Source organism: Tympanuchus pallidicinctus, unplaced genomic scaffold (genome assembly GCF_026119805.1).
Source record: "Tympanuchus pallidicinctus isolate F22 unplaced genomic scaffold, pur_lepc_1.0 scaffold3, whole genome shotgun sequence".
Taxonomy (NCBI): Eukaryota; Metazoa; Chordata; class Aves; order Galliformes; family Phasianidae; genus Tympanuchus; species Tympanuchus pallidicinctus.
Window position 1 is genome coordinate 78,522,753 of NW_026294747.1, and position 17,592 is coordinate 78,540,344.

The window sequence follows — 17,592 nt, forward strand, 5'->3', positions numbered from 1 at the left end:
GGACTGTGTATGACTAATTAATCTAGAGACATGCTAAATTCTTCTACCAAGACTTAAACAACTAGTACAAGTTATGGAAGCCAAGGCCTGGATTCATTATCCAATTAATCTCCTTACTGTAAGGTAAATGAGCCATCCAGTTCAATAGCTCTAAATTAGTTAAAAAGTTATCCACATCAGGCTCAATCCTGCAAAATGGTGAGCACTGTAACCTTAACTTGTCTGGATAATTTAATATATTTGGTATAAAGTAATTGGCTATGCCCAAATGCTGCTCTTTTGTGTTGCTGCTGTTGTTGTTCCTTCAGGAGTTTTTTTTACTAAGACCATAATACTAATGCTGTGCACACTGGGGTGTGAGTTTCATTATTGAATGCTTCAGTGTTAGCCTTGTAATGGATTTCAGGTCACACTCATTCCTGATGGCATTGCAGAGGATACTGCCTCATGCCTGGACACGATGATTTTGCAGAATCTCTTTTCAAAACTTGAAGTAAAAAGTGCCAGCTTTCTGTAGAAAAATGTAAGTGGAATAACAGTGTGCTCCAAGTAAAATGCAGTTGTTTCCTTATTATTTTGTAGAATTGGCCTACAAGGTGATGTATCTGATCCGAGGACAAAGAGCTTTCTTTATATTCTTGATATTCTCCCAAGGTACAAGTTAACTTCCACCTCAACTCTTAAGCCCTTGGTGTTACTAAGTAGTTATTTTATGTTGTAAGTAATCTGTAATGTTCTGCAGGGATACTGCTAATATTTTATTGTATTATTTATTTGTTTCCATATGATCAAAAATAATTTATATTTTACCAATATCATTAAGTAACCTTTTGAAAACTTCATTAAAGCATGATATCAGCTGCACAATACAGTATGTCCTCTTTCCCATTCCACTCTTTCTTAAAGTGTCTGTTCTGTCTTTCTGATGCTACTTCGAGCTATATTATAGCAGACTGTGTTTTTTGATTTGTAATTTTGTTTTGAGTGGTAACACTAAAAGTTTCAAATAGGATTAATCTGTCTGAACAGTGCTCTTTTTTTGTCTTAATCTATTCTTTTTGTCTGGCACGACTCTGGTTCCTAATAAAATAGCCTTAATTGTTTGTGTTATTCATATATTAAATTTGAACAGTAAATTCAAAGTGTTTATTGCTGACATAAATTGTTCTTATTAAGAGTTTTAAAAATCAGCTCCAAGTAATGTTTGTAGTCTTTTCTGGGAAGAGATGCATAGCATTTTAAGCATCTTTGTAGGTGAATGGAGCAAGCAAGGAGTTATTCAGAGGGATTTATTTTGCAGAAATCTCTGCCTATGGATTGAGATGTGTATTAGGCATCAGCCTGAAAATTTGCACGAGTTATGATCCACCAGACACTTACTCATCATAAATAAGGACAGCTGTTCATTGTATTCTTCTGTTGGCTAATCTTACTTCCAGAAGAGGAGGAGGAGGGAAAGAGGTCTGTCTGTCTTTCTCTTCCCACCACCATACTCCTGTATTCTTTTCTTTCAATTTACTATTAGCACTGGGGTAAGTTCCTTCATTCTTCTTCCAGAAGAATTTTGCCCTTGTTTTGCCCTTGTCATCAGCAGGTGGAGGACATAGGCACAGAAAGGCTGAGTGGCTTGACTGGGATCGCTTGTTGAATTTGTGACAGAGAACACAGAACAACCATTTCACTAAGTTCTGTAGCCCAGTAAGTTAGCTAAATAATAGGTAAAAATAGGTAAAAAGGAAGAATGTTATTTCTCCTCCACATCTAGTAGAGGGGAAAAAAAAAAAAAAAAAAAAAAAGGAAATATTGTAAATTTCAGAAAATGGTGGAAGATGTGTTTTTTGAAGAAGAAAGAAAGTCAGTTCTCCTCATGACTGATCTTTCAAAATGTCAAACTAAAAACATCAGGTAGTATATGTTTGTCAAAATTATAGTACCTTCCTTATCCTTGAGGAAATCCTGACCTATCTGTTCCTTGTCATTAAACTGAGATGCAGTTAAGAGTAGGGCTGCTGTTGTCACACTGCTGTGCATTGGCATGGAAGTGTCTCTTCCTGGTTGCTGTGAGTTTAACTGGATAAAGGGCAGAGACTTTTCCTTCCCAAAACCAATGCTTTAGACACTACAGGACATGTTTTTTGTCATGGTGATGCAGAGCTGGGCTTGGCTGTGGCACTTTTATCTCAGCAGCCTGTGAGACGCTGCTGACTTCCCTTATCACCTTTACACAGGTTGTTTCTAGGGCAGTAGTTACTGTAAGACGTCTGTAATGTGTTCAAGATGGTAACTTCTGCTTAGTTTCTTGGATCCATTAGATTTATGTTTTACTGAGATAGTGTTTGTGTATGTTTTGAAGAAGACGTGTTTGCCAGACGTTATGCAGGGAGTATTTCAGCCCTAAAAAGGGAAATTCTTAATATAGGAACTATCAGTTCGTATTCAAAATTGATATAGCATGCATTTAATTTGTGGAAACTGCTGAAAAAATTTTCATTCCTTGGCTGTTCCTACCTTATGTTCTGCCTTTTATAACAAAATGTAGCTGAAACAGAGCTCAAAGATAGGCTGGGGAGGCAAATATTAAAGGCACAGAAAAGGCAATTTCAAGATCTGGAAACACCTGGGAAACCTTTCCAGCCCTCAGCCAGTGAACTCAAAAGCTGGCCCAAACGGGCCAGATACTTTCGGTTTATTGTATCCAAACCATAACCCAGGGAAATCTAATACTAAGGCTTCAATGTTTGTTAATTTTGCAGAGAAGTTAGTGATGTTAAAACCTGCCAAGTATTTAACACATACTCTTTGTATAGTGATTATTTGCCTTGTGACATGTTGATCCTGTGTGAGCTTTTGCACTTCAAGCTCTGCTGTGGATTCATTACTCCAAAAATAAGCTTCACAGTAGGTGATGGTGATGTTGAGTATGGGTAAACATACCAACAGATACGTTCTCCATTCCTGCCCAGGGGGGTTGGCTGATGCTTTTTTTTTTCCACTTCAGTGTTATTTTCAGTATTTTCGTATTTGCTGTAGTATTTGTACATTTTCAAATTTCTTGTCAAACACTGGAATTATTCATGCGAATTTCTGTAACTGATGATAGTTTGCAAATTGCCAAAACAAATTCTGCTGTGATTTACATCAGTACAGTCTGAAATCACTTCCTGACTTAAATAAACCTGGATTTACTGTCTGTTGGCATTAATGTTCTCTTCCTGTACACTGTTCTGAGATCTTAGATATGGTAGACGTTGTGTATCTGTGATGGTCTTACTGGAGTATTGGTTCCAATGCATGTTCCTTGTCACTTGAATCTGAATCGTTCATGGTTTTAAATTGTTAAAATGGTCCCTGGCACAGTTTCGGTATGGTTCTTTCTCCAGAGATTTAATAAGCTGGTTTTGGAATTTCCAGACCTCTGCACTGATGTTGTTTAACCTCAGCTACTTCTCCTTCCCTCCTCATGGAAATGAAAAAAATTGAGTACAGACAATTGAAAGTATATGGAGTTTGAACTCTAAATGTAGTATTTTTTAAAGCAATTTAATGAATACTGACTTTGATGTTTTGCCACTAATGTAGATACTGTATTTTAACATTGATTTCAGATTTAAATACTTAAATAAATAAAGTGCTCTATTCCATGGGTAAATTGTAGTATTTTTCATTCCCTATAATTTTCTTTTCTATTACAAGCTTAATCTTTGAGTAGCAATAAGTCAATGCCTTAGGAAATGAACAGCGCTATATGTTTTCAAAAGATCATGTGTGGGATACAGATGGGTACAGCAGCCCATCTGAACAAATGTGGCTTTTGTTGTTGTTTGGAATTACCAACAATGGGAATTACTCGATCTGCGACATTGAGGTACATCTTTTTATGGACTAGCATGGTACAGAAATACTTTGATCTTGTAGCTAAACAAGTATGTAGATAAATATAATGTAGTTCACTTCCTACAACTGTGATCTATTGATATTTTCATCTTTCTTTTAGGCTCCAGAAGCTTCCAAAATACCTACTTTTAGAAAACGTTAAAGGATTTGAATCCTCTTCTGCAAGGTAAAGTCTAACTTATACATGGTTTATTTTTTAATAAAGAAGGCAGGATTTTTATTTCCTAGAATTTAAGAGAAGAGTGAGATGGCACAGTTAGCAGCTGTAGGTAAAAGATACTGTTTTAATTTGGGAATTAAAGTCTTGTGAAAGGAACCTAATAAATAACTATTTCTCTAAGCATATAAAACAGACTAGAACTTGACTCTGCTGTTTTTCTTTGATGACTTGGTGTCCTTCACAAAGGAACAATATTATTTTTCAAGGAGAGGTTTTGGATTTTACCGATGACAGGAGCTTTTGGTGCCTTGTGCTGAGATCACAATAGAATGCAGTAGCTTTCTTCAGTGCTTTTATTGATAGTATGTTGTTACTGATTCACTGTTGCTATAAAACAGTTCATAAAGAGAGTATGAAATCTGCATGTGACTTTTGTCTGAAATATGAAAGAGGAAAGTTGGTGATAGGGTTACTTAATAACAGCAGGACCATTTTCCTCACTTGTGGAGAGACAGGGATTTAGTCATCTTTCCTCATTTCTTGCTGGAAATCAAGTAGGATCTTTCCCTTGCATTTCTTAAATCAGCAGGAGAGCAGCTAGCTTCTTCATGCTTCTTCATGCATGTGGCAGGCAGCTGGGAGACATTTTCATCTTTTTCACTGATTAAAGCATGCAGCAGTCCTATTGGAGATTTGGACTGCTCCTGGAGAGCCTGAGGTTCCTAAGGCTGCTCCTTGCTGGCCATTGTTTGCAACAGTTTGTAACTCAGAAAACACTCTGGTCAGAATGGTTGCTTTCTCTTGGGCTGCAGTACCATACAGTGCCAGATATAGGGTCACAGTTTGTGAGTTATATATAGCCTGCATATATACAGCCTGCATGGAATAGGAAAGGCAAATCTTTACAGGAAAACTCCAATATCAGTGATTTTTTTTTTTTTTTATGCTTGCAGAGCACAGTCCATGCTTGCTTTTATTGTCAAATCCACGCATTTTTTGCTTAATTTTTTATTAATCTTATAATATAAATTTTATAATAAGCTTTATTAAATGTTTTATTAAGCTTAGCTGATATCATGTGCATGAAGAGAGGGAAACAGTGAGCCATTTGTATCGATTTCAGTGTCAAGTTTTATAATTCACAATGAAGAGGAAGTTATGCTCTCTTCTTATTTTCCTTGCTGACACACTCACCCAGAGATATGCACTTCTAGAGATGGAATATTTTTGAAGGGCTGTTTGCACCCCCATAGGTGTTAGGTACTTGTGAATTCGTAGTGGTCATTTTTAGCTCCTGTAACACTGCATTTTGTATGTTGTCTGTGAGTTCAGAAATGGGTTACTTTACATGTGTAATTCTCTGTCTGATTCTTTCACTGAATGTGAAATCTCAGTACCTAAGGTACTACATTTGATGTGTTTTCACTTAGGATAAGAAAAACTTAAAGGATATGTAAGGTCTTATGAAGGGCATAATTGCTTCTTGATTCTTCTCACTGTCAGAAATGAACTTCTGCGAACACTAGAAACATGTGGATTTAAATATCAAGAATTTCTTTTGTCTCCAACCTGTGTGAGTATTAATTTAATCCAAAATTATTTAACTGTTCAAACACTGAGTCCAAGGACATCTGAAAATGATGTGTTTATCAGAAAAGGGGGTGGTGCCCAGAGCTTCTGAATGAGAGCAATCTGATATGACAGATTTCTCATTGGTACATTGGCATAATCTTACTGATGTTATTATTGTGATCCTAGTCATGCATTTTTTGTTAATGACCAAATATTGACTTAGCATAGCTCAGAAATATCATACATGTATGCAAGTTAAGTAGTACAGATACAGCTCAACTGCTTTAATCCATTTGTTTTGGCATTATTCTGAATTCCAAACTGAATTCCTCTTATGCGTAGAAATACCTTACAATATTAGTGAGTGGCACAGAAGTACAGGAGGAAATGTTTGTCTGCTACCTTTCCCCATGCCATTTTTTTAAAGTAGGTGTGAACATAAACCATGACCAAGTGCTTCCCTGCAGGAACTTTATTGTTTCAGAGCTGCTGATGCACAGAAAACATGACTGTCATTTGTGGGGGCAGGGCCACTGTTTGTATGTTTCCTTGACAACTGGAAAAGAATTAAGAGAGGCGCCAGATTGTGCGAGACTAAATGGGATCAGTGAGGTACCATATGTATTTGACAAAACAGTAACCTGAAAGCCAGTCGTACATTTGTTTCATTGTTGGATGTCCTGTAGTTCCTTGTAACAAAAGGAGAAACCTTTTTCCTGGTTTATAAAAAAAACAAGCAGTACTCATCCCAGGAAACAGTGGCGTGCCTCATCTTTCTTCTTTCCTCAGATAACAATTTGCTTATGTTCCTGTTCATTTACAGAGAAAAGCAGAATCATGAGAAAAAAAATACCTTCTTGTTTCTTTGAGGTTACCTTTGCATGGGAATTATGTTCGTGGTTCATTAGGAGTATTTAGGTACTATCAATTAATTTTGATATCTCTTAAGTGGCAAAATGCATTAGTGTGAAATAATCTTATTACTGTAAATAATAATAGGTAACTTTTACACTGCTATTGTCTTCTCCATTTGTCACATGGACTAAAAGCTTGTGGATTTTTGCTTGCAGCTTGGCATTCCCAATTCTAGGCTGCGGTATTTTCTAATTGCAAAGCTTCACCACGAGCCGTTTTTCTTTCATGTTCCTGGTCAGGTGAGTCTAATTTCTGTTCTTCAATTTTCTTGATTTAATGAAGATTGTAGTTTAAATTTTCAGTTTAGTAGTGTGGACAGGAATGGATTAGATAAGAGATATCAACAGATAAGTTGAAATCTGTCTCTTTTTGTTTGGCCTCAATGCTGTGTCTTCTAAAGACTGAAATGCATATCAATGGTTTAGTTGGCTTTAAGCAATTGAGGCGGAAATGTCTTTTAGTAAAGGCAACTATGTGCAGTTCTTTCCATCATCATTGCTGTTAGGTCAACTGATCTCAATGGTAACTTACTTCTTTTTTAATCTTTGTAAAAATAGCACCGAATGGTTATTTGCACCTCTGAAGTAATTCTTAATCGCTACAGTTTCTGCTGTCAAGTTGTTTATCAAATGCAGTTACTTAATCTTTCTCACAATTTTATTTCTTAGATATTGACAAGATTCCCAGATCAGAATCTAGAAGAGTTATCCAAGGATGAAGTTGTTGACGAAGCTAGTTCTTCCTTGCCTTCTGGAGAGAAGAGTCTACTTTCAAACACTGGTTCTGATTGCAGCAGCAAGAATGGACCCTTGCCAAAAGAGTCCTTTCTTTTTAAGCTTGAAACAGTAGAAGAAATGGTAAGGAAGCATAGTCAAGACAATGATCCCTCTATTCAAATGTTACAAGATTTCCTGGAAGATGAGAATGAAGAAATGAGTCAGTATTTTTTAGCACCCAAGTCCTTGCTACGCTACGCTTTCTTATTAGACATTGTTAAACCCACTTGCCGGAGATCCACATGCTTTACAAAAGGGTAAGTTGCAAATAAAGTGTATTGCTGAATCATGTCCTGAAACTTAGAGTGTATATTGTGCTTTCATTTGTGTACTAAAAAATTGAAGAAAAAAAAAAAAGAGCTATTTCTTCACGAAAAAAAGACAGGCATCTGAGGAAAAAAAAAAAAAAAATAGAAAAATCTCCTTATATAGCATGTTTCCTAATTGAATGGAATGCCAGCATGAGGCTGTCTGGCAGAACATCATGTGCCCACTCCAAAAATGCATTCACAAAAGACACTGCCATTTGTTATTGACCTTCACAGAAGCTTAATTACCCCTGCGGAAATATGGTTCCAGTAGACTGGTATAGTACTGATTCATTAATGAATTTCTGTATATTGCTCACTGCTGTTACAAAGTGTCATGCATGACAGATCCATTCCTCATTAAAACTGTCTCCACTGTACGTTTTATTGATTTCCTGGGTGTTTCAGCTGTGTAGGTCAAAATAGCTGTGAATTGGCCATATATCATAAAACCAGTTAGGTTGCAGCATTACAAATCATATTTGATGGAGCAGAACACCAGTGCTTTTCTGTCTAGTAGTTTTCTGATTCATGCTTTGGAATTTTATGTTTGAATGGCAGATGTTGTTGAGTGTTTTGAAATACCACAGGCAACCTGTCAGGAGCTTCTCCACTGAATGCATTGGTACTGGAAAGTGCCAGTTAGAGCCTGGAGGTTTGTGTTTGAGTTCTCAAGATGTTTCAACAGAATGATGATCAATTAATGAATTAAAGCTAATTATAGCAAGTTTTTTTAATTGTTAGTAGAAGAAATCAGAATGTCAGATGAACTGAATTCCTGCAGATTTTGTGATTTCAGCTTTTTGCTAATAACAAAGCTGAGAAGAATTTCAAAATTCATGCGACAGGAAAGCCTTTCCTCCATCTCTCATTGGTATATGTCTTTTCTGCCCTCACTGTTTTGTGTCATGGGGAAGTCAGCATTGTGGGAGATGTTTCATAACTAAAGTTGTCAAATAAAAAAGGTAGGCCCTCTTCCATTTGTATTTGTTGCCTTTTTAATGACATGGGAGGAGTCAGGCCGGATAGTTGTAGTTCTTGGCTCATGATTTGCTGGCTTTGGAACAAAGAATTGGAAAGGGAAGATATGACCACATGGAGAACCATATCGGATAACATGTACAGCTCAGCACTAAGACAATTGTTATAATTACGTTTCAGTCTTCATCCAGAGCTCTTTCTGAGGCTTAGAGTACATCACTGCTGTAAGAAGTCTAGGAGTGCTCTGAAATGTCAGATTTGGGAAAGAGGACCCTGAATGAAGCAGAACAGTACTCAGAGCAGTAGAGAGAATCTCTTTGCTGTGGTACTTTTATGGTGTCTTCCTTACCAGTCACACTGATCGCCAACATTTTCCCCTAGTTCTGACCCGTCCTTAGATAGCTCCGGCAGGATTCATGTGCTGAAGATAATCTGGATATGACTCCTTCACTCATTGCTAATTCAGAGACCTTGAACACATTACATCAGTGCTTTTGTCTGCCTGTCTGCCTTTGTCGTACACTTTGACTTCTTTGGGGTCAAAAAGCTCTGGTGGGGTTTAGGGCAAAATATAGGTGTGGTGTTTGAGAGATGGAGCAGGACCTTCCAGCTTAGGCTCCGAGACAATTTGAAGATGATTGCTGAGTTTCTTCAGTGTGCGAATGCCATTGGTTTCTCTAAGAAACGTATTAGTGAGGTCTGAAGTTGTGAAAGAGGAAAATTACCGTTTTGAAGGGCAGAGTAAATGAAAGCTATTTATTTGATTCAAATTATTCTGGACTCATAAATTCTTGCTATGGAGACAAGAACAGCCTTCAGAGACAGTGCAGTATTAGTTACAGAAATTCTCTCTAATGACAGAGTGTACTGGGAAATAACATATTAATGTTTGAAACTGAGCTTTTTATAGTGCTTAGAAAATAAAGATGGGGTGTAAGAAAACAATTGTGAGTCAGGTGAAAATTTAGGACTGCAATTTCTTAAGCCATCTGCTTCTTTCATTGTAACTGCTAATGAAATATCCAAAAATCAATGCATCATTTTTCACTGTGGCAAGATTTCCCATTTTTAATTATGTTCTGAGGCGTATTAATTTTTCTGTAGTCAGCAACTGCAGTAATAATCAATGACATTCAAGCTAACATTGCCTATCTGTCCACATTTTAAAAAAGGAAAGGTAGAACAATCTTCATTTATAGATATTAGATATATATAGATTTAGTTGGCTATACCAACTGGATTTTTTTTTTTTTTTTGTGAGTTCTTTAGTCACAGTTATTTAGATTAGGGTGTATTAGATAATATGTATCGCATTTAAAAAATCCTATTTTCCCCATAAAACTCTGAACTACCACTTTGAAATTTATGTCGTTTATTTATTTTTTCTCAGATACGTTCAGCCAAAGTAAGATCAAACAGTATTAGATACTGTGTAAGATGAGGATTCCTCAGGGCTATTTGTTTTACCTTATTAAATGTGGCATCAGGGAATTTTCAGAGTGCTGCTAACCAATTAAGTGTTATATGTTTACAATTCAATTTCATGTGGTGTTAGTGTTTAGGTCACCTTGTCCTGATCTGAGTTAAGATTTGCATGTACTTTATTTTAAAAATTGCTGTTGGTTTCACTGATACTGGTAGAACTACTCATAAGCATTTCCAGATGAAGAAATTCTCAAGATTTGAGTCATATTGAGTCATTATGTCTTTGATGAAGGCAGACCACTCCTTTATTCATTGTGGAATTAGGCTTAAAACACAGCGGTCTTCACAGTTACACAGAGAAAACCTGAGGATAGTATATATTGATGGTTGATGCAGACCACTCGTGTCTGATGCAAGGATCTTCCAAGTTCTTCTACTTTGCAAAAGCCACTGATGACTTGATTCAGTCTCTTTCTGTTCAGTACATTCATTTGCTATCATTGTTAGACCATCAGAGCTTGTTTCTGAAAGCCCATGATTATATTTAAATGATAGCCTGGAAGAGAGTACAGAGTAAACATATTGTTATGCAGTCAACCACAAAGCGTCCAAAAAAGCTGTCATATGTTTTTATAGCATAAGCGTACTGACTGTTTAGTTGGATGCTGTTTTTCATTTCTTTCTTTCTTTCTTCTGCTTCTCTGCAGAGAAGCCCATCCCCCATCCCTTCCCTTTGTGGAAAATTTGCAAGCAAGCAAAAGTTAAATCTGACTGAACTACTTTGTTCCTAATGGATTGATTGAAAGCTGCAGGATCACGCGTAATGGTCCTGTTTTTAATATGGTCGGCCAATTAGAACCCTAGGAGCGTTTGGCCTTTGACATATTTTGCCTTAGTGTAAAATCAATGTTTGCAATGTAGATGGGCCTTTCTGATTATGCTGTGCTTGAGTTACTTTCCTTATATAAGGCATTAGCGTGGTTAAACCCTTGTGCATTGATTGCAGACTCATCCCCAGAGGTTATCTTCAGAGGCTACTGCATTTCAAAGTTAGCATTGTTGATAACAAGGCCTTTTCTTTAATCAGTCCAGAAGGCTGTTTGTTAATTACAGCAAATGAAGTTCATCTTGCATCATTGTGATTGTTAGTACCAAGGTCCAATGAAAATACTCATTTAAGATTGTTTTTGTTAAGGTATGGGCACTATGTAGAAGGGACAGGCTCCGTTCTGCAGACAGCAGTAGATGTGCAGGTAAGTGTGAGAAATACTTGTCTTAAAGCTTGTTTTGTCTGTCTTCTGCTTTGTTATTCTGAATATCACAGCAAAAATGCTTTTGAAGAAACCAAGTTTCTATCTGCTGTACTTAGAGTTTCCAAACAGCAATTTATTTGTATCAAGATATACCTGTGCCTCTCTTCGTGGAGAATGAGTTGGTATTTTATTATTTGTAGTGTCACGTAGAGATTCCGCAGGGAAAACGTTTCAGTGTGAAAACATTAAAATTGACTAATTCTATTGACAAATTACAGTGCCAAGTTGTGATTCTAGGGACTTTTTTGTGTACATGAGCTGGTAAGCATTGTCAAATGTTTAATATTAAAATCTTTGAATGTCAAAATTATTATCTGGAAAGACATAACATTTTGAAAAGTTCAGCTGTAGATACTGAGTTCACCACAAAGTGGTACTTTGTCATGGGGATACAGACAAACATTTCCTCCTGCACTTCTGTGCCGCTCACTAATATTGTAAGGTATTTCTACGCATAAGAGGAATTCAGTTTGGAATTCAGAATAATGCCAAAACAAATGGATTAAAGCAGTTGAGCTGTATCTGTACTACTTAACTTGCATACATGTATGATATTTCTGAGCTATGCTAAGTCAATATTTGGTCATTAACAAATGTTTGTAGCCCTTTGATTGCCTCATTAAGTATTGGTATGGCTTGTAAACCTGGGGAAGAAGGGATGAATTCCTTCATGGCAACGTTGATTTTGTTCTTGTCAGTGCTCATATTAAGATATTGGCTGGAAAATAGGACATTTAACATGCTTTCAAATTGACTTTGGCACTGTGATAATCAAAGAAATGCTCTGTTATGATGTGAGTGTTACAGCGTAATTTCATGTTCTGCCTATGTCAGTAACCTGTTGTTTTGGATATTCTTTTTAGCTTGAATCAGTGTTTAAGCACATTGAGAGCTTAACAGAAGAAGAGAAGCTTATGAAACTGTCAACGCTAAAACTGAGGTATTTTACTCCAAGAGAAATAGCAAATCTGCATGGATTCCCTCCAGAATTTGGTAAGTGCTCACAAAGTACCCACTTCTACTTCATTCTTAAGTCATACCAATGTAGTTTTTTGTTGGGAGTAATGTGTGCATTTTATTTTTTAAGTTTTTTTCTGACCATTCAGCTTTTCGGATCGGTTCTTACTAATTGACTACTTTTCTCTAAATTCCCTTTTGTCATGAGGAGTGCTGTATTACTGAATGACAGTGAAGGAATATCTTTGTTTTACAGTTGAAACTATTTACTCAGCGGCCAGCATTACCCATAATCGGTAGGTCAACATATCCTGCCAGCTTAGGATGTCTTAGTTCTCACTATTTGAACTGCTTGCTCCCTTCCATACGTTTGCAGCTGGTAACAGAAAGGGAATAACTTCACAGTATACGAATGCTTCTTTGCTCAAGAGTAACAAATCTCTTCAAGTAATGATTTTCAAAGTCCTCTCTAATTTCTGGAAAAGGCAGTCCTAGCCCTTGGTCAGTTACTTTGTTTTCTGTTTTGGTGGAGACAAGGGAGTCAAGTAGCAAGACTGGGCAATACCAGTATGTTGCACACAAGTCAACTGGAATTAAGCCAGCAATAAATGCACCAGAGTTTTCCTTGCTCTTCAGCAAAGAAAGACAAAGAAATTGAGCTGTTACTGTCTGCCAAGGAACTTGGTCTGCTGCCATTACATCAGATCAATGTATTGTCTCTCAGCAATATAGACTTGCAGGACACCAGTGACCTTGACTAACTTGTAATATATTTCAACTTTCTAAGCGGCTTCAAGGAGTGCTGCTAGTTTGCATATAGTTTTTTCTTTCATATCTTTAGGGTTTTTTTGTATTTATTCCTTGCAATTACATTTGAAAAATTACTTTAAAAGAACATTATCGAGTTTGCATTAGAGTTGACACCACTAAGCTTACTTGTTCTGTACTTTTTTCATGAGTGTGCCATGTTGAGTTATATGTCAATATGCAGGAGTATTTCATAGCCTCCCTTCTTTAATAGATTTGTCTTTTTTGAAGATGTCATTTTTCTTAGCATCTCTCAGTTCCATATGGACTTTCATTGTTGTAAAGACACTTGAGCTAAATGTGCCTGGATTGGTCATGTATAGGCTTATAATAATGTTTAAGTTCCGTTTTGAACACAGAATTATCCATTTTCTCTGTTTTTAAATACACTGCTTGTTATAACAGCCTGCGTTTTCCAAACATTGGATCAGTCTTTGCAATACCACTGAGAGGTGTACTAGAGTTAATGTTGCTTCTATTTAATAGAAGCAGAACCAAGGCACAGAGATTTGTTTAGATGACTCCATGTGTTTGAGTGACATTTATTGTTTCAGAGCACTTGGAATGATGCTAAGCTTTCTCTGTTCAGAGCTCATCTTCAGGGGCAGCTGTTACCTTCCATGTTTCTGCGAACCACAACTGCACTCTGAAGACAAGTCAGGCTTCTGAATTTGAGGAGCATCCAGATAGTCACTATCTATGAAGTGCTCACTTGGCAACCTCGTCTTGTCGCCAGAGAAATGCACAGCAGCCAGGGACAGATCACAGCTCTTATAGTGCTAGACTCTTCTGCCTTAAAGATGGAACCTTCTTTACAGCTCTTGCAGTTCCCTTCTTCACTGTACTACTTTTCCAGCTTCCATAACACTTGGAACAAGCCCCGTATCCAATGGCTTCCTTTGTCATGTAATCCTGATTCATATGCACAGTAAGGTTTTCCCAATGCACTGAGTCACATGTCTGACATCTCACTCCTTTGTTTTAATCTAGATGTTTCCCACTTTGTACATCTAAGGGCGAAAAAAAAGTGTTACTCAGCTCTGTGTTGATTGGAATCTGGTGAATTTAGCTACTGTGAGTTTCTTTTGAGGATTTAACATACCGTAAATTTTCTTGAAAAGACTTGCAAGTTGCTATATTTATGGCTACAGTAAGGGGTATGTCACTGATGGCATTTCTTCCATACTAAATTTGAAATCGTTCTGGAGAGGTGTGGAATTTTCAGAGGAAAATATGCTGTAATTTCACTGCATCTGTGTTCTTTAACAACAATTTGGCTGAAATTTTCAGTGTCAGAAAGCCTGGAGTTGTACCCACTGCAACTACTTGTTGTTGCATGGATAAATAAATAAACTAACAAATGAATTAAATAAATGAATTAACAAATGAGAGAACTACAAGAGTTGAAATGAAAATGAACAGAATGTCAGGAAGCTTTGTCACAAATATCAGCATATTGCTAGCTGCAGCAACAGTGTTATAAGAAACATCATCGTGTCTAAATGCAGCATAATTGCGTCTGTATTCAGATTTATGGTCTTTTCAAGTACATGAGATATAGAGCTAAAGTCATTGTCTTGTCTTAACGTTAACAGATTTATTTGTGCTTTTAACATCTCAGTGTATAAGTTGTAATTGCACTATAGGTCAATGAAAAAATGTGCAATCATTTATCTTAATCATGGGTCCCACAGCAGTGTCATTAAAAGCGATCAGAGCATTCTTGCACCTGTGACCTGCTTTCATGAGGGTGATGTCAGGAGGCCTTTTCCATTTTTCCTCTTAGCAATGTGTGTAAGCTATTAAGAAACGAATGACAGCAGCACTCTGTGGTAGTGCTTGTTGTCAAGACTTCAGCATTGCGAAGTAACATGCGAGACCTAAATGATACGGTGAGATCTGTGCAACAAGTACGAGCGTTCTGGTATGAGTTGTTAAATCTGTCCTGATGTAGTTACTCTTGAGCCAAGAAGACAGAAGATGCAAGATAATGTAAACAGGCAGCTGAAGGGAGGTTTGGGATATAGAAAACAGTCCTGAAAATGAATTATGGCTTTCAGTTGCCAAAAGGCAGGAGAAACTCTGAAATTATCAGCATGCAGATAAGCTTCTTGAGCTCTAATTACATGTGCATGTGTGTGCATAAATACACATTTATTTTCATATACTCTTCTGAAGTGTGTAGTTTATGTACCTTATTCAATGATACAGTGTGAAAACGATTTTAGTAAGTCTGTGTGGGGAAATGCAAATGGTTGTTCCAAAGGGAAAAGAAGGGGTGCTCAAATTTGAGCACTGAGAAGCTGTTCAGAATGGCTAGAGCTGGCAGAAAACATGTTTACCAAAGCAGTCCGTATTCAAGGCATTAATAACTGGCAGAGAAGGATGGAACAATTCCTCCCAGACACCTCCTCCTCAGCTTCCCACCCTTGGCACAGCAGCTATCCAGCCATGTTCTCTCCTGAGCTCTCCTTGGTCAAGGATTTTTCTGAGGTGCTCTGAAAACTGCAGAATATACGTATCACTCCTTCCTCACACCAATCGTGCATCAAAGCTGAGCTGGGTGGTGATGACCTCAGGGTCAAAGTTACATGTTTCTTCTTATGGAACGGGCAAATAATTGAACGTGATGAAGTTTCAACAGCTTGGCAAATGACCGTAACAGTCGAATCACTACTGCTTTTCATCTTTCAGTCAGTTTGCAGATACACTTCAGCTTGTAGCTGGAGTGAGCTGAGAGAGCAAGCAAGGACGGGTACAGCAGACCAGCCAGTTGGCAACTTCTTAATTTTCAGAAGCTTGGTCACCTGTGATTGCACATTCAATACAGAACACAGCCCTTTCACAATAGCTGGAACATTTTCTGGTCGTCCTTTCTTCTTGCCAGTCAATGCATTTACAATGTGAAGGACTTTTTGATGGTGTCTGTATTTCTGAGTGCATTCCACAAGGACGGCATTGAATTACATGGAAAATTGTTCAGCTGCTTGATCTCTCCCTGAATAAACCTTCCTCATAGCCTGATCTGTACTGGTAGTATCTTGCAATATGAGACTAATTATAACTGGTTAGAGGGCCTCAGATTGGAGTTAAAATATATAGGCCTGTAATGAAATGCATTTTATTGTATCTGTGGAGTCATTTTATTTTCTTTCTCCTGTGGCTACGTTACTCTTTTCATTTTCTCTTGAGTAGCAGTTGTGCAGTGTACAATTGTATTTATAAATTTGTGAACTGTAGGGGTGTGTGTTTTAATATATGTGAAGTCTGCATTTCTGAACTGCTCATTGGAAAAAGGAATAGCCAGAAAGCCAGGGAGAACCCTGGACTAAATGACTCTGCTGTGCTTTATTTTAGGCTTTCCTGACAAAGTATCAATAAAGCAATGCTACCGTCTTCTGGGAAACAGCCTCAACGTACACGTGGTGGCAAAGTTGATCTCCGTTCTACTCGGATAATTTAGAACCTGAATCAGATGACTGTGGATTGGTGATGGAAAATACTTCAGTCTTTCACGAGCAAGCTGGTGGCAGCCTAACAAAGATCAGAACTAACTAAAATATACGTCCAGATATTTTGCTAAACAGTTCTGATATGTTTAAATACCTTTCACTCACGGTGGATTTGCACTCCAGATGTCTTTTATTGAAATGGAAGTTTCCAGGAATTAATTGCTCCTTTTAGATAATGGTTTTACTTTGCAAATGAAAAACAGCAGAAATAATTAAATATGTATGTAAATAAAAATGGAGAAAATAGTTTTATCTGAAAGCTGTTCTCAATACAATATAAAAAGGCTGTAAATGTCAAAGCTGCTTTCATTAAGAGCAAAGACAAGTTTCCGTGTGTAAAATGCTTTCATTTGTAAATAACAGCAATCCATTCCAAATAGATTTAGTGTATATATGATCTAATTACTTTTTAAAAATCTAATGAAAGTGTTAAACTCAGTATTTTACGTAGACTTTTTAAGAAAACCCGTTGTCATCTGTAGTTTAGGTTTGTCTGATCCTGTCTGAATGCTTTCAGGTTCTGGAACTCAAGTGTGTCTGTTCTGTATGATTTGTTCAGCTGAATAAAAATATTTCAAGGTTATCATAACCCTGACAACAACTTGGCTGTTTCTGTTCTCACCCACATTATTTAGGATGAGATCATTGCTCCTTACCAATGACCTACACATAAAAGACACGAAAAGTAAAAACTTTGTGTTTTCATAGATTGCTTCTGGTTCCTGCACACCACTAAGTTGTCAAAGCTGCCAATCCTGAAAAAGATATTGTTTGTTTTTATTTCCCTTGTGGGAAGATGTGGCAGTTGTGTATTGCATCTAGGCTTGTGTATGGGGACCTGAATCACGACCTGAACCTCTGATTGACCACCTGAGGCGAGCACTGAGTCAGGCAGAGAAGCACAGGTGAAGGCAATTCTCCTGTGCTGCCGGAAGGGGGGGAGTCTGGCTGCACCTCTCCCAGACCCATTTA

The 17,592-nt window shown here is 37.3% G+C and overlaps 1 protein-coding gene across 4 annotated transcripts in view; it reads left to right on the plus strand.

Annotated features, from left to right (window-relative positions):
* TRDMT1 (tRNA aspartic acid methyltransferase 1) overlaps window positions 1–17,209 on the plus strand; it is a 38,638-nt gene extending 21,429 nt beyond the window's left edge. For all 4 annotated transcript variants that reach the window (XM_052693221.1, XM_052693222.1, XM_052693219.1 and 1 more), the window contains 8 exons: window positions 583–654; window positions 3,995–4,060; window positions 5,558–5,627; window positions 6,697–6,780; window positions 7,210–7,574; window positions 11,227–11,284; window positions 12,208–12,337; window positions 16,466–17,209. In XM_052693221.1, the coding sequence (XP_052549181.1) occupies window positions 583–654; window positions 3,995–4,060; window positions 5,558–5,627; window positions 6,697–6,780; window positions 7,210–7,574; window positions 11,227–11,284; window positions 12,208–12,337; window positions 16,466–16,566 (946 nt within the window). In that variant the 3' untranslated portion in view covers window positions 16,567–17,209. The remainder of the gene's footprint in view (window positions 1–582; window positions 655–3,994; window positions 4,061–5,557; window positions 5,628–6,696; window positions 6,781–7,209; window positions 7,575–11,226; window positions 11,285–12,207; window positions 12,338–16,465) is intronic.
* The last annotated feature ends 383 nt before the right edge of the window (window positions 17,210–17,592 follow it).